General features: G+C 44.3%; 1 protein-coding gene across 1 annotated transcript in view; it reads left to right on the top strand.

Annotated features, from left to right (window-relative positions):
• The window catches only part of LOC106608687 (mitogen-activated protein kinase kinase kinase 11), a 42,464-nt gene that overhangs the window by 19,011 nt on the left and 3,874 nt on the right, over window positions 1-19,579 (top strand). Inside the window, exons 2-9 of the mRNA XM_014206786.2 lie at window positions 9,682-9,862; window positions 12,232-12,380; window positions 12,913-13,088; window positions 13,327-13,573; window positions 15,196-15,312; window positions 16,602-16,764; window positions 18,348-18,448; window positions 18,607-19,242. Coding sequence (XP_014062261.1) covers window positions 9,682-9,862; window positions 12,232-12,380; window positions 12,913-13,088; window positions 13,327-13,573; window positions 15,196-15,312; window positions 16,602-16,764; window positions 18,348-18,448; window positions 18,607-19,242 — 1,770 coding nt within the window. The remainder of the gene's footprint in view (window positions 1-9,681; window positions 9,863-12,231; window positions 12,381-12,912; window positions 13,089-13,326; window positions 13,574-15,195; window positions 15,313-16,601; window positions 16,765-18,347; window positions 18,449-18,606; window positions 19,243-19,579) is intronic.

Raw genomic sequence — 19,579 nt, 5'->3', positions numbered from 1 at the left:
CCCCAGTTTCTAATAATAGGATTTGTCTTAATGTGCACGATGAAGCGCAATGGTGAAATAGGCCCTCTGTTTTGAGGAAGGGACAGAGCCGATTGGTCTTATTGGCGTCACTTCCTGAAGATGAGTTCTTGTTTTCTCATGCTTTCTCATGCTTTCCCTTCTGCACCAGACATACACTGAGTGTACAAAACACATCTTTCCATTGTATCGGCACCTAAGTATTGTGATAATATCGTATCGTGAGGTCCCTGGTAATTCCCAGCTCTACTTGCGTCCAGGGCCCATAGGGCTACTGGTCAAAAGTAGTACATTATGTAGGGAATGGGCTGGCAATTGGGATGCAGCCCTTGTTTTGAAATGTGCCCAACTCTGGCTCCCGAGTGGTGCAGCGGTCTAAGGCCCTGCATCTCTGTGCTAGAGGAATCACTACAGACCAGGGTTCGATTCCAGGCTGTATCACATCCAGAGTCCCATAGGGCTGTGCACAATTGGCCCAGCGTTATCCGGGGTAGGCCGTCACTATAAAGAAGAATTAGTTCTTAACTGACTTGCCTAGTTAAATAAAAAAATACAATAAAATAGCGACATTTGATGGATGGAATGGAGACTCGTTTTATTGTTGTTTACGTTTCGCTTACAAGGCCTTTTTTCCAAGACAAGGACTCATCATGCAGCTAACAACGTTGACAAAGAAAAGTCTCCTGTCTAAGGTCTCCTGTCTAAAGTGTCCTGTCTAAAGTGTCCTGTCTAAAGTGTCCTGTCTAAAGTTTCCTGTCTAACGTCTCATTTCTACCCCATTTGGTTTGTTTTTCTGTAGTTACCTGATAACCTACGATTCTAAGACAATGGTTTTACTGTAAATCCTCTGAATGAGAGGAAGTCTGACGCACATAAATGAGAAAAACGGTATGATTCTTGGAAAGACAAAATAGAGAGGCCAAGCGGGACGGAGGGCATTTGTCTGGTTCTCATCACATAATTTAATGGCATCAGCTCTCAACTGTGTCTCTGCTCAGTTTTTAGAAAGTCCTCCTAAGGCATCTCTGTGTTTCCAATATGCATGTTTATTTGATGCTGTGTGTGACACTGCATGTGTTGTTCCCATGTGCATACGTCTGTGTGTTCTGCTGTTCTCTCCATCTTTCTAGTAGTTGAAGTGTGTGTGTGTGTGTGCGCCAGAGCGAGCACTGTGCGAGGGTGCAGAGGTTACTGTTCATTGTGAGAGCTGAGCCTTTTCACGATACCCCCCCCCCTCACCCCAGACTCTTGTGATGCATTCCTTTGTGACGTCAAACATGGCACACCCGCTGGGCTGCCAGGCAGATGTCTCCAGAGGGAGGGATCCAGAGTGTGTTTGTGGGTGAAACAGAGAGAAAGAGAGCGAGACACAGAAAGAAAACATGCACTTATACTCTGAAATAAACTGAAAGTGTCTGTAAATAGTACAATGCTTACTTCCCTGTAACACGTTAAATTCTTCCATAATGCCGACTCTGTCTGGACGCTGGGTGCCTGTCATTCACCCTGAAGATGCCCATTTGGGCAGTGAAGGAGGAGGGCATGGGGTCGGTCAAATCCTACCACGTTTGGCTTATTTCCAGAGCTTCAACCTCTTCATCTCACACCAGAGAGAGCATATCCACACCAGAGAGAGCATATCCACACCAGAGAGAGCATATCCACACCAGAGAGAGCATAGCATATTTTAACCATGCAGGTCCCGTTTTGGATGTGCCTCAAACCTATCATAGTCTGCATTGTTTTAATATTATATTCCCACGGGGAGAAATGATGGTGCCTGTAAGTGTGACATAGTCTATTTAAAAGAAAGTCTTGGTTTGTTTTGTTCAGAATTTGATTAGAATTATTCGTTCTATTTTTAGGCCTTATCAATAATTAATTGAATCTTGCTTATTGACAATGTTCAGCATGTCCTTGCTCAGCCAAAGTGTTATTTACAGTAGGCCTAGCCCCTATATCAGTGTGAATGCTATTGAAGCCATACAATTCCTTTACAACAATGTGGACTGCAAATGGGTTCAAGTTAACATATAAAGTCTACATTTTATTTAGTTCCTGTAAGCCATTTAATAAACTATAACGGACTAACATTGGAATTAGAGTTGATTCCAAGGCAATACATAAAATACCGTAAATACACAATCTGAAGCAACCACATATTATGCCATGGAGCCCGTTTTGATTGGCCAGTGAGGGGCCAAACCTCGACACACCCACAACTTGTTTATTCATAAAAACACAGCCCTTTCACGGCAACGCCAGCAAGTGCGCCGATAATTGTGATAGTGAAAATAGCCAAATATTTCTGACACACCCCTGAATCTGTAGCGTTTCCTCTTGCGCTTAAATGTGCCATTGTATTAGGTTTGTTAAAATATGTCGTAACGTTGTATCATTAATGTGACGACTGCTGTTTATCGAGTAATTAACTTATTTTATAATTACATGATTAAATTAATCAGGTGATCATTAACTCAGTCACTTGGGGCACTATGGGAAATGTTTGTTTAATGAGTTTTCATTTCCCAAATTAACTCAAAGAATATCAGAATATAGATTTTACAGCAGTCGCTAATCAATTAATTTCCTCTACAGTCTCATCCTGAACGTCACATAATTCGTAAATCTGCACAAACCCGGCTCTCACTAAATCACTCCGTACCACACCAATTGAGTTGATTATTTATTTACTAACAAGCTAAATCAAATGTATTTATATAGCCCTTCTTACATCAGCTGATATCTCAAAGTGCTGTACAGAAACCCAGCCTAAAACCCCAAACAGCAAGCAATGCAGGTGTAGAAGCACAGTGGCTAGGAAAAACTCCCTAGAAAGGCTGAAACCTAGAGAGGAACCAGGCTATGAGGGGTGGCCAGTCCTCTTCTGGCTGTGCCGGGTGGAGATTATAACAGAACATGGCCAAGATGTTCAAATGTTCATAAATGACTAGTATGGTCAAATAATAATAATCACAGTGGTTGTCGAGGGTGCAACAGGTCAGCACCTCAGGAGTAAATGTCAGTTGGCTTTTCATAGCCGATCATTGAGAGTATCTCTACCGCTCCTGCTGTCTTTAGAGAGTTGAAAACAGCAGGTCTGGGACAGGTAGCACGTCCGGTGAACAGGTCAGGGTTCCATAGCCGCAGGCAGAACAGTTGAAACTGGAGCAGCAGCACGGCCAGGTGGACTGGGGACAGCAAGGAGTCATCATGCCAGGTAGTCCTGAGGCATGGTCCTAGGGCTCAGGTCCCCCGAGAGAGAGAAAGAAAGAGAGAATTAGAGAGAGCATACTTAAATTCACACAGGACACTGGAGAAATACTCCAGATATAACAGACTGACCCTAGCCCCCCGACACATAAACTACTGCAGCATAAATAAATTCTAATATACACAAACACACAGTCTAGCCTTAGTACAATGAAACAGGTCCCTAGCGGGCCAACACAATATGACACGTGTTACACAAATGGGGATTTAGAAAGAGAGAGAGAACGAGGGAAAAGCACACTTGGATACATTTGTAAACTATGCTTAGTTTAGCCCTAACACCTTTCCCCGAACTGCCGCTCTAATGGGTCAGCATTATAATTATGTAATTACTTGTTGAAGGTCTCCATTGGGTATCTCTTCCTGGACCGAGTTCCTCTTAGGAGGTTTAGCCGAAGACCTTCTTCTCCGATGGCGGCACCTCCTTCGTTACCGGGTGTAAGTCTCTGATTGTCCACACGATGTCAGTGTCCTTTCTCTTAGTGGTCTGTTCCCTCGCACTCGTTCTGTGAGAGTGGACTTCTGGGGAGGCTAATCAGCCGTGTCGACGCTCCTTGCTTGGGTAGGAGAGACGTTTGGACAACTGATGATTTGAAGAGAATAACTGGCTAGTTCTTCTTGAATTCCACTTTTTTAGATACAGTAATCAACCCTAGCCTTGATTGTTTAGAGGTTCCTTTGCCCTCTTCCTCGTGTTGCGTTTGTGGGGTTGCGACTATCTTAATTCACGCTGTGGTCCGTTTTAGGGGGAGCCACCTTCGGTAGGAGTCGTGACATATATGTACAGTATTTGCGCCCATCTCAGTGAACTAATCCATGACGGAGGCCTAGACTTAAAGCCAATTTATGCTTGATCCTAAAATGTGGTCGGCGCCTCCAGAGGCATGCAGAGGCCAAATCGAGCTCTGTACCGCATTGCCATGCACCTCCCAAATGTTGTAACAATGCAGAGGGCTCTGTATAGCTCCGCATTGACATCCTGTATAAACACAAACTCACTTCCTTGACAACAGCTCTGCACTTCTCTGCGAAGCGCAAGAAGTATGAATGCCCTGACGTATCACCATAAATGCTGCATGGCCAATGCAGACTTTGGATTGACCATGCGCCCAGATGCACAATGCACATCCCTCTCCAGAATGCGCTCACTCCCGCAAATTTGTGCACATTCATTGTTACATAACTTCATTGTGTGAATTGTTTGCGTTGGATTGTTAGTGTATATCAATTACCCATTACATACAGTGCAATCGGAAAGTATTCAAACCCCTTGACTTTTTCTATATTGTTACATTACAGCCTTATTCTAAAATGGATTTAAAAAAAGGTTTTCCTCCTCAATCTACCCACAATGCCCCATAATGCAAAAACAGGTTTTTATAAATAATACAAATTTTAAAAAACTAATTTGCATGAGAATTCAGACCCTTTACTCAGTACTTTGTTGAAGCACCTTTGGCAGTGATTACAGCCTCGAGTCTTCTTGGGTATGACGCTACAAGCTTGGCACACCTGTATTTGGGGAGTTTTCTCCCATTGTTCTCTGCAGGTCCTTTCAAGCTATGTCAGGATGGATGGGGAGTGCCGCTGCACAGCTATTTTCAGGTCTCTCCAAAGATGTTCGATCGGGTTCAAGTCCGGCCTCTGGCTGGGCCACTCAAGGATATTTAAAGATTTGTCCTGAAGCCACTCCTGTGTTGTCTTGGCTGTGTGCTTAGGGTCATTGTCCTTTTGGAAGGTGAACCTTCGCCCCAGTTTGAGAACCTGCTCAAGAGCGCTCAGGACTTCATCAAGGATCTCTCTGTACTTTGCTCCGTTCATCATTCCCTCGATCCTGACTAGTCTCACTGTCCCTGCCGCTGATACCGTTCCCCAGAGCTGTGCCTCGACACAATCCTGTCTCTGAGCTCTACGGACAATTCCTTCGACTTCATGGCTTGGTTTTTGTGCTGACATGCACTGTCATATATATATATATATAGACAGATGTGTGCCTTTACAAATCATATCCAGTCAATTGAATTTACCCCAGGTGGACTCCAATCAAGTTGTAGAAACATCTCAAGGATGATCAATGGAAGCAGGATGCACCTGAGCTAAATTTCGAGACTCATAGCAAAGGGTCTGAATACTTATGTAAATAAGGTATTTCTGCTTTTTATTTTTTATATATTTGCAAACATTTCTAAAAACCTGTTTTTGCTTTGTCATTATGGGATATTGTGTTTAGATTTGAGGATTTTTGTTTATTTAATCCATTTTAGAATAAGGCTTTAACGTAACAAAATGTGGAAAAAGTCAAGGGGTCTGAATACTTTCTGAATGCACTGTGTATTGTTTATCACTTGTAGTACATTTACTGTTAATTTCTATCATTTCTAATCTACAATGTTTGTTACTTTGGTTACGGTAATTTATTTTATTGCATTCAGTATTATTATTCCAGTCTTCCTGTTCTCATTGTCGGAGTGGACACATTGTTTGCAGAGCGCACAACCTATGCTACACTTGTGAGAAACAAGTTTTGGTTTATTTCATTCCGTTTACGAGTTTTGTCAGTTTAGTCATGGTTATTTGTTTGGAGCGCTCCTGTCAATGTTGAGTAAGGACGCTCATGCATAGAAGTAGGCCTATAGGCAACCTGGGGATCTGATAGTATTTCTGATTGGCTTAACACACCACCATTAATGACCTGTGGAGCTTCTCAAAGTAAGGTTTTCTTCACCTCAAACAGCAAGCAAACAAAGTCTGTTTTTTCATCCATTGAGAATTACAATAGTTCCTCAATGTATTTTAACCATCTTTCCAGCTCTCTCCCTTTCCATAACCACTCCACGTAAAAGGGAAAAATGTCATGCTCTGATCCAGTGGAAACGTCATAAAATAAAACTCATTTTGGGTGCTGGTACTGTTTATATGTAGATGCAGGAGCTCTACAATACTTTTGAGCTAATATTCTATAAGAGGAACAGGAGCTCAAGCAGTAGAACATTTGAGGTGAGGGTACACAGCTCCGGTGAGCTCCTGCCCAAGTCAAGCACCTCTTCTTATCCCTTGTGCAAATAGCCTACAGCTGTGTCTGTCATGAGCTCACTGGCACAAGAAAATACAATGTTGCAAGTTCGCTATGCAAGCTTCAGGCCAGACCCAAGTTAAAAGTTGATACAATGTTTGAAGTTTGTTGCAGACCGGCCATGTGTAGCCAATGTGATTGATAGGATATTTATTTTTATCAGCATATTTTCTACCTGCAGGCTGCTATGTTTTTATTTGTTGGCTTTATGTGGGCTATTTTTACATACTGTAATTTCCGGACTATTGAGCGCACCTGAATATAAGCCGCACCCACTGAATTTTAATTTGACTTTGAACATAAATAAGCCGCACATGTCTATAAGCCGCAACACCTCGGGCGTCTGCTCTCTGTGTGTTGACCCAGTCTTCGAACTCAATTTGTAGTTCGGACCGTCTGATTTTCTTCCCTCTGAAAGCTTTAGTTGTCTTTTTGCACTGAGTCAATTCCTCACGCTGCTGTTTCCAACGTCTTATCATCGACTCATTAAGACCAAGCTCCCGTGCAGCAGCTCTATTTCCTTTTCCAACAGCCAGATCAATCGCCTTCAACTTGAAAGCTGCATCATATGCATTTCTCCGTGTGTTTGCCATGATGAGGGTGACAAAATGACTACCGTAATCAGAATGATGGGAAGTTTGAGAGCGCTCGATTTAATCTAAACAGTAAACAAAAAAGTTGTTTGACCTTAACCCGTTCGGCAATTTCATTGGTCTAATGAAAGCTTCATGCCGTCAAAAAACTGAGCACGTCACAGAATGTGTTTTTTTGTTGAGAAAAACATTTTGAAAGCGGGAAAAATCCATATATTAGCCGCGTCATTGTTTAAGCCGCGAGGTTCAAAGCGTGGGAAAAAAGTTGCGGCTTATAGTCCGGAAATTACGGTAGTTGCTGTAAATGAGAATGTGTTCTCAGTCAACTTACCTGGTAAAATAACGGTAAAAATAAAATAAATAAATAGTTGCCAATGGCAATAGAAGTTACTTTTTAGGTTTGTATCATTTTCATTTAGATTTCGATAGAATGTTGATTAACCAAATGTCAATGATTTTTAGATATGAGATATTATGAACAAAATTAAACTGTTTCGCGAAAATGTGCATATGAAAACTGTAACTGGCACTCAGATCGGTAGATTGGCATTCAATATGAGAAAGGTTGCCTTCTCCTCGTGTAGCCCGTTACCGGCAACTTCAGGAGAGGAATGACAGAATCTGGAAAGCCAGCAGGAGTGGGTAGTTGGGTCAGGTTTTTTTTCTTCTGGTTATCTAGATCTCTGGCACCCTCTTGAGGCATTTGTCTTATTTCATCAAACCGTAAGCTTAAACCATATAGTAGATTTATTCAAACACGTAGTGTCTATATATGGAAAAATATATATATATATTCGAACAATCAATTTGTCGAAAGAACAGATGACTTTTCGTTGACAAATTTTTTTTTGTCGGGGACTGCCCTAGTGTAAATATTGTTCAGGTTTCACTTATCTTTTCTTACTGTCACTTTCCTGATAGCTGCTTTGAGGAAAGTTTTTACTTTACTATGACTGTGATATGTTGTTGTTGTGCCTACCTTAACTTGAATGCTCTAACTGTAAGGGGCGGCAGGTAGCCTAGTGGTTAGACCGTTGGGCCAGTAACTGGAAGGCTGGATCGAATCCCCGAGCTGACAAGGTCAAAATCTGTCGTTCTGCCCCTGAGCAAGGCAGTTAACTTCTATGGGCTAGGTGGGACGTTAGCTTCCCACTCTATTCAACAGCCAGTGGATGAGCGTGGCGCGAAATACAAAAACCTCAAAAATGCTATAATTTCAATATTTCAAACATACGACTATTTTACACCATTTGAAAGATAATACTCTCGTTAATCTAACCACATTGTCCGATTTCAAAAAGGCTTTACAGCGAAAGCAAAACATTAGATTATGTTAGGAGAGTACGTAGACACAAATAACCACACAGCCATTTTTCAAGCAAGCATATATGTCACAAAAACCCAAAACACAGCTAAATGCAGCACTAACCTTTGATGACCTTCATCAGATGACACTCCTAGGACATTATGTTATACAATACATGCATGTTTTGTTCAATCAAGTTCATATTTATATAAAAAAAACTGCTTTTTACATTGGCGTGTGATGTTCAGAAATTGTATTGCCACCGAAAACTTCCAGTGAATTTACTAAATTACTCATGATAAACGTTGCCAAAATACATAACAATTTTTTGAAGAATTATAGATACAGAACTCCTTTATGCAATCGCTATGTCAGATTTTAAAATAGCTTTTCGGCGAAAGCACATTTTGCAATATTCTGAGTACATAGCTCAGCCATCACGGCTAGCTAATTTGACACCCGCCAAGTTCGGGGCTCACTAAACTCAGAATTAGTATTAGAAAAATTGGATTACCTTTGCTGTTCTTCGTCAGAATGCACTCCCAGGACGGCTACTTCCACAACAAATGTTGTTTTTGTTCCAAATAATCCAAAGTTACGTGCAAATACCTGTTAGTGCGTTCAGGTCACTATCCAAAGGGTAACGCGCGAGCGCATTTCGAGACAAAAAAATTCAAAATGTTCCATTACCGTACTTAGAAGCATGTCAAACGCTGTTTAAAATCAATTTTTATGGTATTTTTCTCGTAAAATAGCGATAATATTCCAACCGGACAATGCTGTATTCATTCAAAAAGGAAGAGAAAAAATGGCGAGGTCTCGTGAATGCGCATTTCCAATCTCTTAGCCACCAGGCAGTCCACTGACAAACTGTGCTCCTGTACTCTGCCCGGAGACAGGAGACGCGTCAATCCGCTTTATGAACGCTTTAGAGAGCCAATGGAAGCCTTAGAAAGTGCTACATAACCCCACGGGCACTGTAGTTTCGATAGAGAAGCAAAGGGAGAATATGAGTTCTGTTATACTCACAGACACCATTCAAACAGTTTTAGAAACTTCAGAGTGTTTTCTATCCAAATCTACTAATAATATGCATATTCTCGTTTCTGGGAAAGAGTACTAACCAGTTTAAATCGGGTACGTTTTTTATCCGGCCGTGAAAATATTGCCCCCTAGCACAGACAGGTTAACCCACTGTTCCCCAGGCACCGATGACGTGGATGTTGATTAAGGCAGCCCCCGCACCCTCTCAGATTCAGAGGGGTTGGGTTAAATGCAGAAGACGCATTTCAGTTGAATACATTCAGTTGGACAACTGACCTTTCCTCTTAAGTCGCTCTGGCAAAGATCATCTGTTACATGTCTAAAATGTAAAGGAGGATAAAAACGTCTCTTTCTTTCCTCTCTCTCTCTCCCAGTCCTCCTGGCCCAGCCTATGGAGAATGATTGTATGGAAGGAATAACTCTGAAGATCACAGACTTTGGCCTGGCACGGGAGTGGCACAAGACCACCAAGATGAGCACAGCGGGCACCTACGCCTGGATGGCACCGGAGGTCATCAAGTCCTCCACCTTTTCCAAGGGCAGTGACGTCTGGAGGTAAGATTGTGTGTGTGGTAGAGCAGTGCAGAAGCAATATCCAGCATTAAATAGCTACATACCTCTACCGTTACATAACTGTGTATCTCTCTCCGAGAGATGAGAACTTCCCTGCAACAATAAGGGTTAAATTACAATACAGATAAATGACGAGAATATTTCAGGGCCATTACTGTTGTGTGTGTGTGTAGGAGCTTATCCTCCACCTTCTCTGACCGTGATGGAGAAGAGGGATATGTTGCAGGAGGGTACAGCCACGTGATAGCAGCAGTGATAGAATAGAGGGACATGTTGCAGGAGGGTCAACAGCCACGTGATAGAATAGAGGGACATGTTGCAGGAGTGTACAGCCACGTGATAGCAGCAGTGATAGAATAGAGGGACATGTTGCAGGAGGGTCAACAGCCACGTGGTAGAATGGAGGGACATGTTGCAGGAGGGTACAGCCATGTGATAGAATAGAGGGACATGTTGCAGGAGGGTCACCAGCCACGTGATAGCAGCAGTGATAGAATAGAGGGACATGTTGCAAGAGGGTCAACAGCCACGTGATAGCAGCAGTGATAGAATAGAGGGACATGTTGCAGGAGGGACAACAGCCACGTGATAGCAGCAGTGATAGAATAGAGGGACATGTTGCAGGAGGGGCACCAGCCACGTGATAGCAGCAGTGATAGAATAGAGGGACATGATGCAGGAGGGTCACCAGCCACGTGATAGCAGCAGTGATAGAATATAGGGATATGTTGCAGGAGGGTCAACAGCCACGTGATAGCAGTAGCAGCAGCACTTCATAGCCTGCTTTGTGTGAGACGTGTCGTGCACACTGTCCTATTGTCCACAAGTACGGAGAGAGCGAGAGAGGAGGGTGGAAGGCCACACTGCAGAACTGACCGCAGCCCTTTTATCTGTGAAGGGTGTGTCTGTGTGTGGCCAAGCACAGGATGTACATTCAAAATAGCACATCAACACACCCAAATATCTCTCTCACACTCTCCTTGGACATGTCACTATTCCCAAACAAGCTTCTTCCATTTTACCTTCATAACAGATACTTTGCATATCTTAATGAGAGGGTGGTGGAACCTGCTATGAAAATTAAGGGGTAATCTTGACCCCCCCCTATTCTTTATCACCCATCTCCCTGGCTGCATCCCAAATGGCTCCCTATTCCACATAGGGCTCTGGTCCAAAGTTGTGCACTATTTGGGGAATAGGGTGCCATTTGGGACGCTTTCTGTCACTACTTCTTCATCATAAAGCTGTAGATCTCAGATGACGAGGTAAAAACAGAGGAGTGGAGTGGCACAGTCTCTGTTGGATGGTGTTATTAAAGGACTATATTAAAACGCTGAGGGCTACACGCCCCACTTGCAGGCTTCCTACAGGCCTTTTAGAGTGTGTTGGTTGAATGGATGTAATTGACAGTGTGGGAGATCCAAGCACTTTGCCACTCTGAGGATTGGTAACGTCTCGTGTGTGTGTGGTGCACACACACACACACACACACACACACACACACACACACACACACACACACACACACACACACACACACACAACAGCTCTATCATATTGTTGTTGTTTGTTGTAAAAAAGTGGATGTCTTTCTACCCTATTTGTCTTTATGCATGTTTTATAGATTCATAGTGCACTTCCATGAGCGCCATTATTATAAATAAATGCATAAATAATAATAATATATTGCACAGTTGCCTTCCCTCCACTTCAGCTGTTGATATAATTTGCATGCTCTGTACAGTGTGTGATGCAATACATACATAAAACAAACCCCTCCTTGAGGTGCCCCAGCCATTCCACATATTTGTTCCAACACTGGCACACCTGATTCAACTTGTCAATCAATGGCTTCATGATTAGTTGAATCAGGTGTGCTAATACCGGAGACGGCAGAGGAAGGGAGATATCCCACACAATCTTTTTTTCCTGATTCAATGAAAGTCAATGAACAAAGTCAGGGGTTCTCAAACCTCTCCTCGGGGACCCCCGGCCGTTCCGTGTATTATAACTATTCCACAGCTAGCACACCTGATTCAAAATGTCAACTAATAATCAAGCCCTTGAATAGGTGAATCAGTTGAGTTAGTTCAGGGCTACAACAAAATTGTGAAATGTCTTGGGGTCCCCGAGAAGAGAGTTCAGTGGTTCTCAAACAAGTAGAATCCAGCTGCTATTGCATTGGTGTCTATGGGAGACCCACTCCCGTTTTTATTCAATGGCTAACAGCCTGAAGGAACTATCTTCATTTATCCATAATCTTTGCTAATACTAGAAGGACCAGGGACTGGCTTGATAAACAGCCCTAACTTTTCATTGAATGCTCCTTGCGCTCTGTCTCTCCTCCCCAGCTACGGTGTTCTATTGTGGGAGTTGCTGACAGGGGAGGTTCCCTACAGAGGGATAGATGGTCTGGCAGTGGCCTACGGAGTGGCTGTTAACAAACTCACCCTCCCCATCCCCTCCACCTGCCCAGAACCCTTCGCCCAGCTCATGGCAGGTAAGAGTCCTGTGTGTGTGTGCTCGTGCGCATACTTGTGTGTGTTGAATTTGGTGTTACCATAATGTTCTCTTTCTCTCTTTCTCCATTTCCTCAAAACTGGAGGAGAAATATGAAATGTTCCATAAAATGTTAAATTTGGTCACATACAGGAAGAACACTGAGCAGCTGGTTATGTTGTGTAATGTATTTTGGCTGCCGTTCATATGTCTTCTGAAGGATATTGTTGGTTTGCGGTTGTGGTTGATTTGCTGTGCCAGTTGTGTTGGTGGCGGTTACGTTTGATAAAAGCGCAAAAGAAAAGTCACTCCCAATCATTGTCATGGTATCAGCTTTGACAATGCCTAGCCAAAATTCAGCTAAAATTCAGCCATGCTAGTTGGAGAGTTGTTTGTGCTTGAATTGTGTCATGACCTGAATATGCAATGCTGCACTTATAGATAAAAGTCCCATGATTATACTTTGGTAGTGGAGCAACTGTCATTTGCATGTTTTTATAATGTATCTTAACTGAGTGTTTCTGCCTTGACAGAGTGCTGGGATCAGGACCCACACCTCAGGCCCAACTTTGCCTCCATCTTGGTTCAGCTAACTGCTCTTGAGAGGCAGGTGGTGGAGGAGATGCCTCAGGACTCCTTTCATTCCCTGCAGGAGGACTGGAAACTGGAGATCCAGGACATGTTTGATGAGCTCAGAGCCAAGGAGAAGGTGAGGGAGACGAGGGAGACGGAGCCAGCTGTCTTCTCTATTAGAGAGAGGCTGGGAGAGTAGGATTGAATGATGACTATTTTGTGTGTTCGGAGGGTCCACTTGTGATGGGTATGTATGTAGGACTATGAGTGCATGTTTCCGCATGTTATTGCATGTGCACGGAACATTTTGTAATGGTGTTTGTGTAAGTGTGTGTTTTGCGTAGTAAAACAATAATAACCAGTAATTACTCCAGGAGCTGCGTTGTCGCGAGGAGGAGCTGAAGCGGGCGGCAGTGGAGCAGAAGTCTCACGAGGAGTTCCTGAGGCAGAGGGAGCAGCAGCTGGCCCAGTGGGAACAGGATGTGTTTGAGAGGGAGCTCAGTCTCCTCATCCTGCACATGAACAACCAGGAGAAGCCTAACGTCAAGAAGAGGAAGGGAACCTTCAAGAAGCACAAGTTGAAGGGCAGCAAGAATGGAGAGAAGATCAGCATGCCTCAAGGTGAGGGGACGGCGATGAAACTTGCTTGGGATGTCTTGAAATGTCTCTCGACACACGTTCCAAAAAGGTTCTTCCGCTGTCACAATAGGATAACCTTTTTTGGTTTCAGGTAGAACCATTTTTGGTTTCAGGTAGAACCCTTTTGGGTTCAATGTAGAACCCAAAAGGGGTTCTTCAAAGGGTTCTCCTATGGGGACAGCCGAAGAACCCCTTTACGTAGATAGCACCTTTTTTTCTTACAGTATGTACTTCAGCATTTTGCGTTGAAGTAAGTGTACTGTTTGAGGTGACAGTACAGAATGTCACCTTTTTGAGTTTTTTTTCTCATAAATATCTGTTTTACCGTTTAGAAATTAAAGCACTTTATAGATCTAGTCCCTCCCATACTGTAAGTGAATTTATCCAAATACTTATGACCTTGAAATGGGGGGACAATACAGATATGTATGAGAATCCCCTCAAATAAAAGGTGTCATTCTGTACTGTCACCTCAAAACATGTAATATTCAATAAAAAATGCTAGAATATAGAGCCAATTTAAAAACAATGCATACATAGGCGGATGTATATTGTTCAGTTGGTTAGCTGGTTGGTCGGTCTGTGAGTCGGTCAGGCACATAGGCAGAAAAAGAGTCAGTCTACAGTACATGTCATTCACCTCAGCTCACCTCACACTCCTTCACTACTGTGTCAACTGAGTGTGCAGAAGAATCATATATCCGTTATCTGCTGTAGACTCACTTTCTCTTGTAGACCACTCCTATTGTCTACTGATAAGAAACTCACCATAGAAACAAACAATGCTGATCACTCATCATGCCTGACACAGAGGCACTCAGTTTCTCATACAGATGCTCTCTCTCTTTCCAAATGCACACAGACTTACTGTGTGCGTGTGTGTCTGTGTATAGAGGCTGTGGTCAGGCCATTCCCAGCAGCAGGGTAGTGATTTGGTGGTGGGTTGATGAAAGGGACATGGAGCTAACCCAACCACGCCTCTGGGCTTCCTGTCACTCCTGGCTGGCCCTTCGCTCGCTCGCCCTCTCTCCTCCAACTCCTTTCTCCCTTCCAGCTATATCTCATTCCCAGCTTTCTCTCTCTCCCAGCTGTTTCTTCATTTTTCTCCCAGCTCTCCCTTTCCTTCTTGACTCTCTTCTTCTCTCCCAGTACTTCCACTACCAATGTATCTTACTACGCCAAGTTAGCCGAGGACAGACATCCTTCAGGCCTCTCATGTTTTCGTTTACTTTGGCCTCACAAATGACCATATTCTCTCACAAATGACCATATTCTCACATATTACCATATTCTCATGGCATGAAAAGGAAATTCAGACACCCATGCCACCACAGAAAATATAAATGTATTTCTAAGGTAAACAATCTTGTTGAAGACAAGCATGTTAGTTTTTTTGTCTTTGTTTGAACCTGGGTCGAATTCAGTGGGCCACACTGTAGCAAAACACTTTTCACCTGTAAAATCAATGTGTTCTTATTGGACGAAGCTAAGGTAGTACCTCCCTGTTTTACTGTTTCAAAACGTTTCCTCCCTACTGAACAAGACCCAACATCTTTATTTTGTCTGTGTAGTCTGGTCTCACATCTGGTGTATGTCTCTTCCAGACTTTATCCATAAGATCACTGTCCAGGCGTCCCCGGGGCTGGAGAAGAGACGCAACTCTCCCGATCTGGGCACCGGCACCTCTCCCTCTTTCGGCCCACGCTTCCGAGCAATCCAACGTGAGTGTGGTCTTCATCCACCACACACTCTCAGTTCACACAGACACACACCCCTCCACCAAACACACATCATCCTTTTTTTCACCTCTACACGCTCACCTCACTCTGCCCTTACATTCTCTGCTCTTTCCCTACAGACTTCCTCTCTCCCTCTTACACATCCTTTCACAACAATAGCTGTTCCAGTCCAAATATCCTTCCTTTTAACAATGGATCAACAGCGTATTTGCTTTAGCCTTTAGTTCTCTATATCTGCAATGTCCTCTTTCTACCAGCTAGGGGAGTCTTTGCTCCATGTGCTACAATGACAGAAATCATCTCTGTATTTTTACATGCGTGTGCTGTTACACAATGTCTCTTTACTGAATAAGAAACCAACTAAATTCATTGGTCTGTGTGTTACAGCGCTAAGTAGGAGTGGAGGGGCATTTGATAAACAGCACTGTTCTGGAGTTCAGCGCTAAAGACTAATTTCATTATAGTGACTCTTTCCCCTTAGTGGGAGAATTCTCCCCATAGATAATGTCCTATACCACACCTACAGGAATTTTCTGTGTCCCAACAGACTGAAAGGGTATATCCTAAAATGCCCATAAAATAGTTCTAACCACAATGGTTGAGTTTAACAGCACAATAAAGATTGCAATTTAATTTATATTAAATCTTTTATTGGATTAGTGGTTTTCGAAAACATCTGTTTGATTCATTTATGCGTTTAAAAAGTGGGTTGGATTCATGCGTCTGTAATCATTTGTAGGCTTAATGGTACTTTTTAGGGCTCAGTGTGCAGTTGTCATTAAAATGTATTTCCTTATTTAGCAAACATCTGTGCTAGCTATGTCACGGCAGACAATGACTTACTGAACCCAGGGGTCATATGGTTAGAATTTCGGTAGCATTATGTTAGCGCTTTAGCGTCTTAGCATCTTTGCACTGTGTTAGCCCATAGAGATTGCAGCGACGTCGTGAATGACTAACGTGACAGAAATTTGCATCTCGGAGTCAGAACCCCCTTTAGGACGGGAAGCCTGTTGTGTGATGGCTCTGCGAGAGCTGCTGAGTCATGCAGTCAGTGTTTGTTTAACATTAGCGTAGCTGAATTAGCATCGCTAGCCCTGAGGGGATGAGAAAGTCTAAGTGTGCAGCACCAGGTGGAATCTCACTTCTATTATTGCCCGCTTTGATTCCCCCATTCTCTGTCGCTCCCCACCTCTCCCCTCTATTCCCAAACTTCTCTCTCTCTCGCGCTCTCTCTCGCGCGCTCTTGCTCTCTCGCTCTCTCTTTCCAGTCAGCCCTAGTGAGAACAACAGGGCATTTGGTCTGAGCTCCATGTGGCCCCTAGAGGCCCCTCCACACAACAAGCAGGCCAACGGGGACCGGCTGGGCCCCCACTGGAGGCCGCAGAGCCCTAAGAGCCCCAAAGTCCTGCGCCTCAGCCCACAGGAGAGCAGGTAGTAACCCCCTCCCTTACACTGACAAGAAACACATGGCTGAGCTCTGTGATCACCACTTCATTAAGTCAGGATTCCTATTTGACTCAGCCATGCCAGCTTGCCCGTCCAACATTTCCTCATCTCCCACCCCTTCTAATTCAACTATCCCTGATGTTCCTCCCTCTTTTTTTCCCTGCCCCGCTACAAAGTTTTTCCACTGCCTTTCACCCATGGAATACCCCAAATCTCAATCCTAGGCCCCACGCTCTTCTCAATTTACATCAACATAGCTCAGGCAGTAGGAAACTCTCATCCATTTATTTACAGATGATAGTCTTATACCCAGCTGGCCTCTCCCCGGATTTTGTGTTAAATGCTCTCCAACACGCTTTCCTAGTGTCCAACAAGCTTTCTCTACCCTTAACCTTGTTCTGAACACCTCCAAAACAAAGGTAATGTGGTTTGGTAAGAAGAATGCCCCTCTCCCCACAGGTGTTATTACTACCTCTGAGGGTTTGGAGCTTGAAGTAGTCACCTCATACAAGTACTTGGGAGTATGGCTAGATGGTACACTGTCCTTCTCTCAGCACATATCAAAGCTGCAGGCTTAAGTTAAATCTTGACTTGGTTTCCTCTATCGAAATCGCTCCTCTTTCACCCCAGCTGCCAAACTAACCCTGATTCAGATGACCATCCTACCCATGCTAGATTACGGAGACATAAGTTATAGATCGGCAGGTAAGGGTGCTCTCGAGCGGCTAGATTGTCTTTACCATTCGGCCATCAGATTTGCCACCAATGCTCCTTATTGGACACATCACATCACTGCACTCTATACTCCTCTGTAAACTGATCATCTCTGTATACCCGTCCCAAGACCCACTGGTTGATGCTTATTTATAAAACTCATAGACCTCACTCCCCCCTATCTGAGATATCTACTGCAGCCCTCATCCTCCACATACAACACCCGTTCTGACAGTCACATTCTGTTAAAGGTCCCCAAAGCACACACATCCCTGGGTCGCTCCTCTTTTCAGTTCGCTGCAGCTAGCGACTGGAACAAGCAGCAACAAACACTCAAATTGGACAGTTTTATCTCAATTTCTTCATTCGAAGACTCAATCATGGAAACTCTTACTGACAGATATGGCTGCTTTGCGTGATTTATGTCTGTCTCGATCTTCTTGCTCTTTGGGCTGTTGTCTGTGCCCAATAATGTTTGTACCATGTTTTTTTCTGCTACCATTTTGTTCTGCTACCATGTTGTGTTTCTACTATGTTGTTGTCATGTTGTGTTGCTGCCTTGCTATGTTTTCATCTTAGGTCTCTCTTGTGTTGTCGTGATGTGTGTTTTGTCATATATATATATTTTTTTTCTCTTCTTTTTATCCCTGTCCCCGCAGGAGGCCTTTTGGTAGGCCGTCATTGTAAATAAGAATTTGTACTTAAGTGACTTGCCTAGTTAAATAAAGGTTATATAAATAAAATCCACCCCTCCATACACACAGGCCAGATATGAATCCAATGTGGAACATTGTGTGGCACTGTATTGGCTGAAGCAGAAATATTGTGTTTTAAAGCAATTATGTATGTTCCAGTCTTTCAATGAGAGCCAAGCTTCTGGACATGGACAGCAATGAGAACGGAGAATCCAAGGATGACTTTGAGGAGTACAGACCCTCCACGCCTGTCCAAAACGGTATGCTCTTCATCACTACCAGAGTTACTTTACCATATTCACACAAACACCCCCTCTATCCTAACTAATTGGGTAATAGCTGATTGTAAATTGTCCTAAATTAGTATTCTGTATGCATGAGCTGACCAACCAAGCTCTCTCTCGCTCCTCCCCCCCAGGCTCCTCGGTGAAGGAGCCCCCAAGGCCTACTCTACCTCAGGGGGACTCGGGCATTGAGGAGGGGCTGGAGGGGGGCTCCCCCAGGCCTGAGCACCGCTCCCTGGGAGGCTTGCTGAGGAGCACCCACCGGGCCCTACTGGGCGGCGGCTCCCTCCTGGCCTCTGTGGCACTGGGACGACACCTGGAGGTGCCTCACATCCCCCCCAGGGTTCCCCCCCGGACTAACCCCCCACCCCTGGACCACCACCACCTTCTGCAGGAGGTCCCCATCACGGCCCTCAAAATCCCCTCCTCCTCGGACCCCCCGGTGGTGGATGACCTTATAACCTTCTCCAGCTTGGAGCACCTCCCCCGGCCCCTCTTTGACTTCCCCTGCGCCCTGCACGCTCCTGGGGTGAAGCCCCTGCCCCTCACGCCACCTCCGCCTCACCCCCGGGAGAGGGCCTGCCACAGGCACGCCCAGACCTCTCAAAGCCCCCGGAGCCCCCATTACCAGGTCCAGGGGCAGGCTAGCCCAGCAGAGTTGGCCCCGTCCCCCCACCACACCAACGGGGAGGCAGGCTGTGATGCCTGGGGCCAGGGGTCAGACAGGAGGAGGAGGTCCAGCCAAGGCCTGCTCTCTGCCTCTCAACTAGGTGAGTGTATATGCACAAATACAGACACATGCACGCAACATACTTCCCCCTTCAGACTCCAGACAGGAGATCTTTATTATTTCATCATTACGATACAAAAACACACATCTCCCCCATATGCGTTGCGTGTGGCTTACTTAATAGCAGCTCTGACAGTTATAATGATGATGGAGCTAAAGAGTAAAGGTAATACATTCTCAGTCAGTTCAGGGCTGTTTTAAAGAGTTGCCCTCCGGTGCCATTTTATACGTTAACTTCATATCTAGTCTTGTCTGTCAGACAACAGTGTTTTCTCTAAGGATGCCATGGTAGAACAGCCTCAAGCCCTTCATCAAGC

Source organism: Salmo salar, chromosome ssa07 (assembly GCF_905237065.1).
Source record: "Salmo salar chromosome ssa07, Ssal_v3.1, whole genome shotgun sequence".
Lineage (NCBI taxonomy): Eukaryota > Metazoa > Chordata > Actinopteri > Salmoniformes > Salmonidae > Salmo > Salmo salar.
The sequence above is the reverse complement of the archived record's forward strand: the minus strand, read 5'-3'. Positions and strand labels throughout refer to the sequence as shown.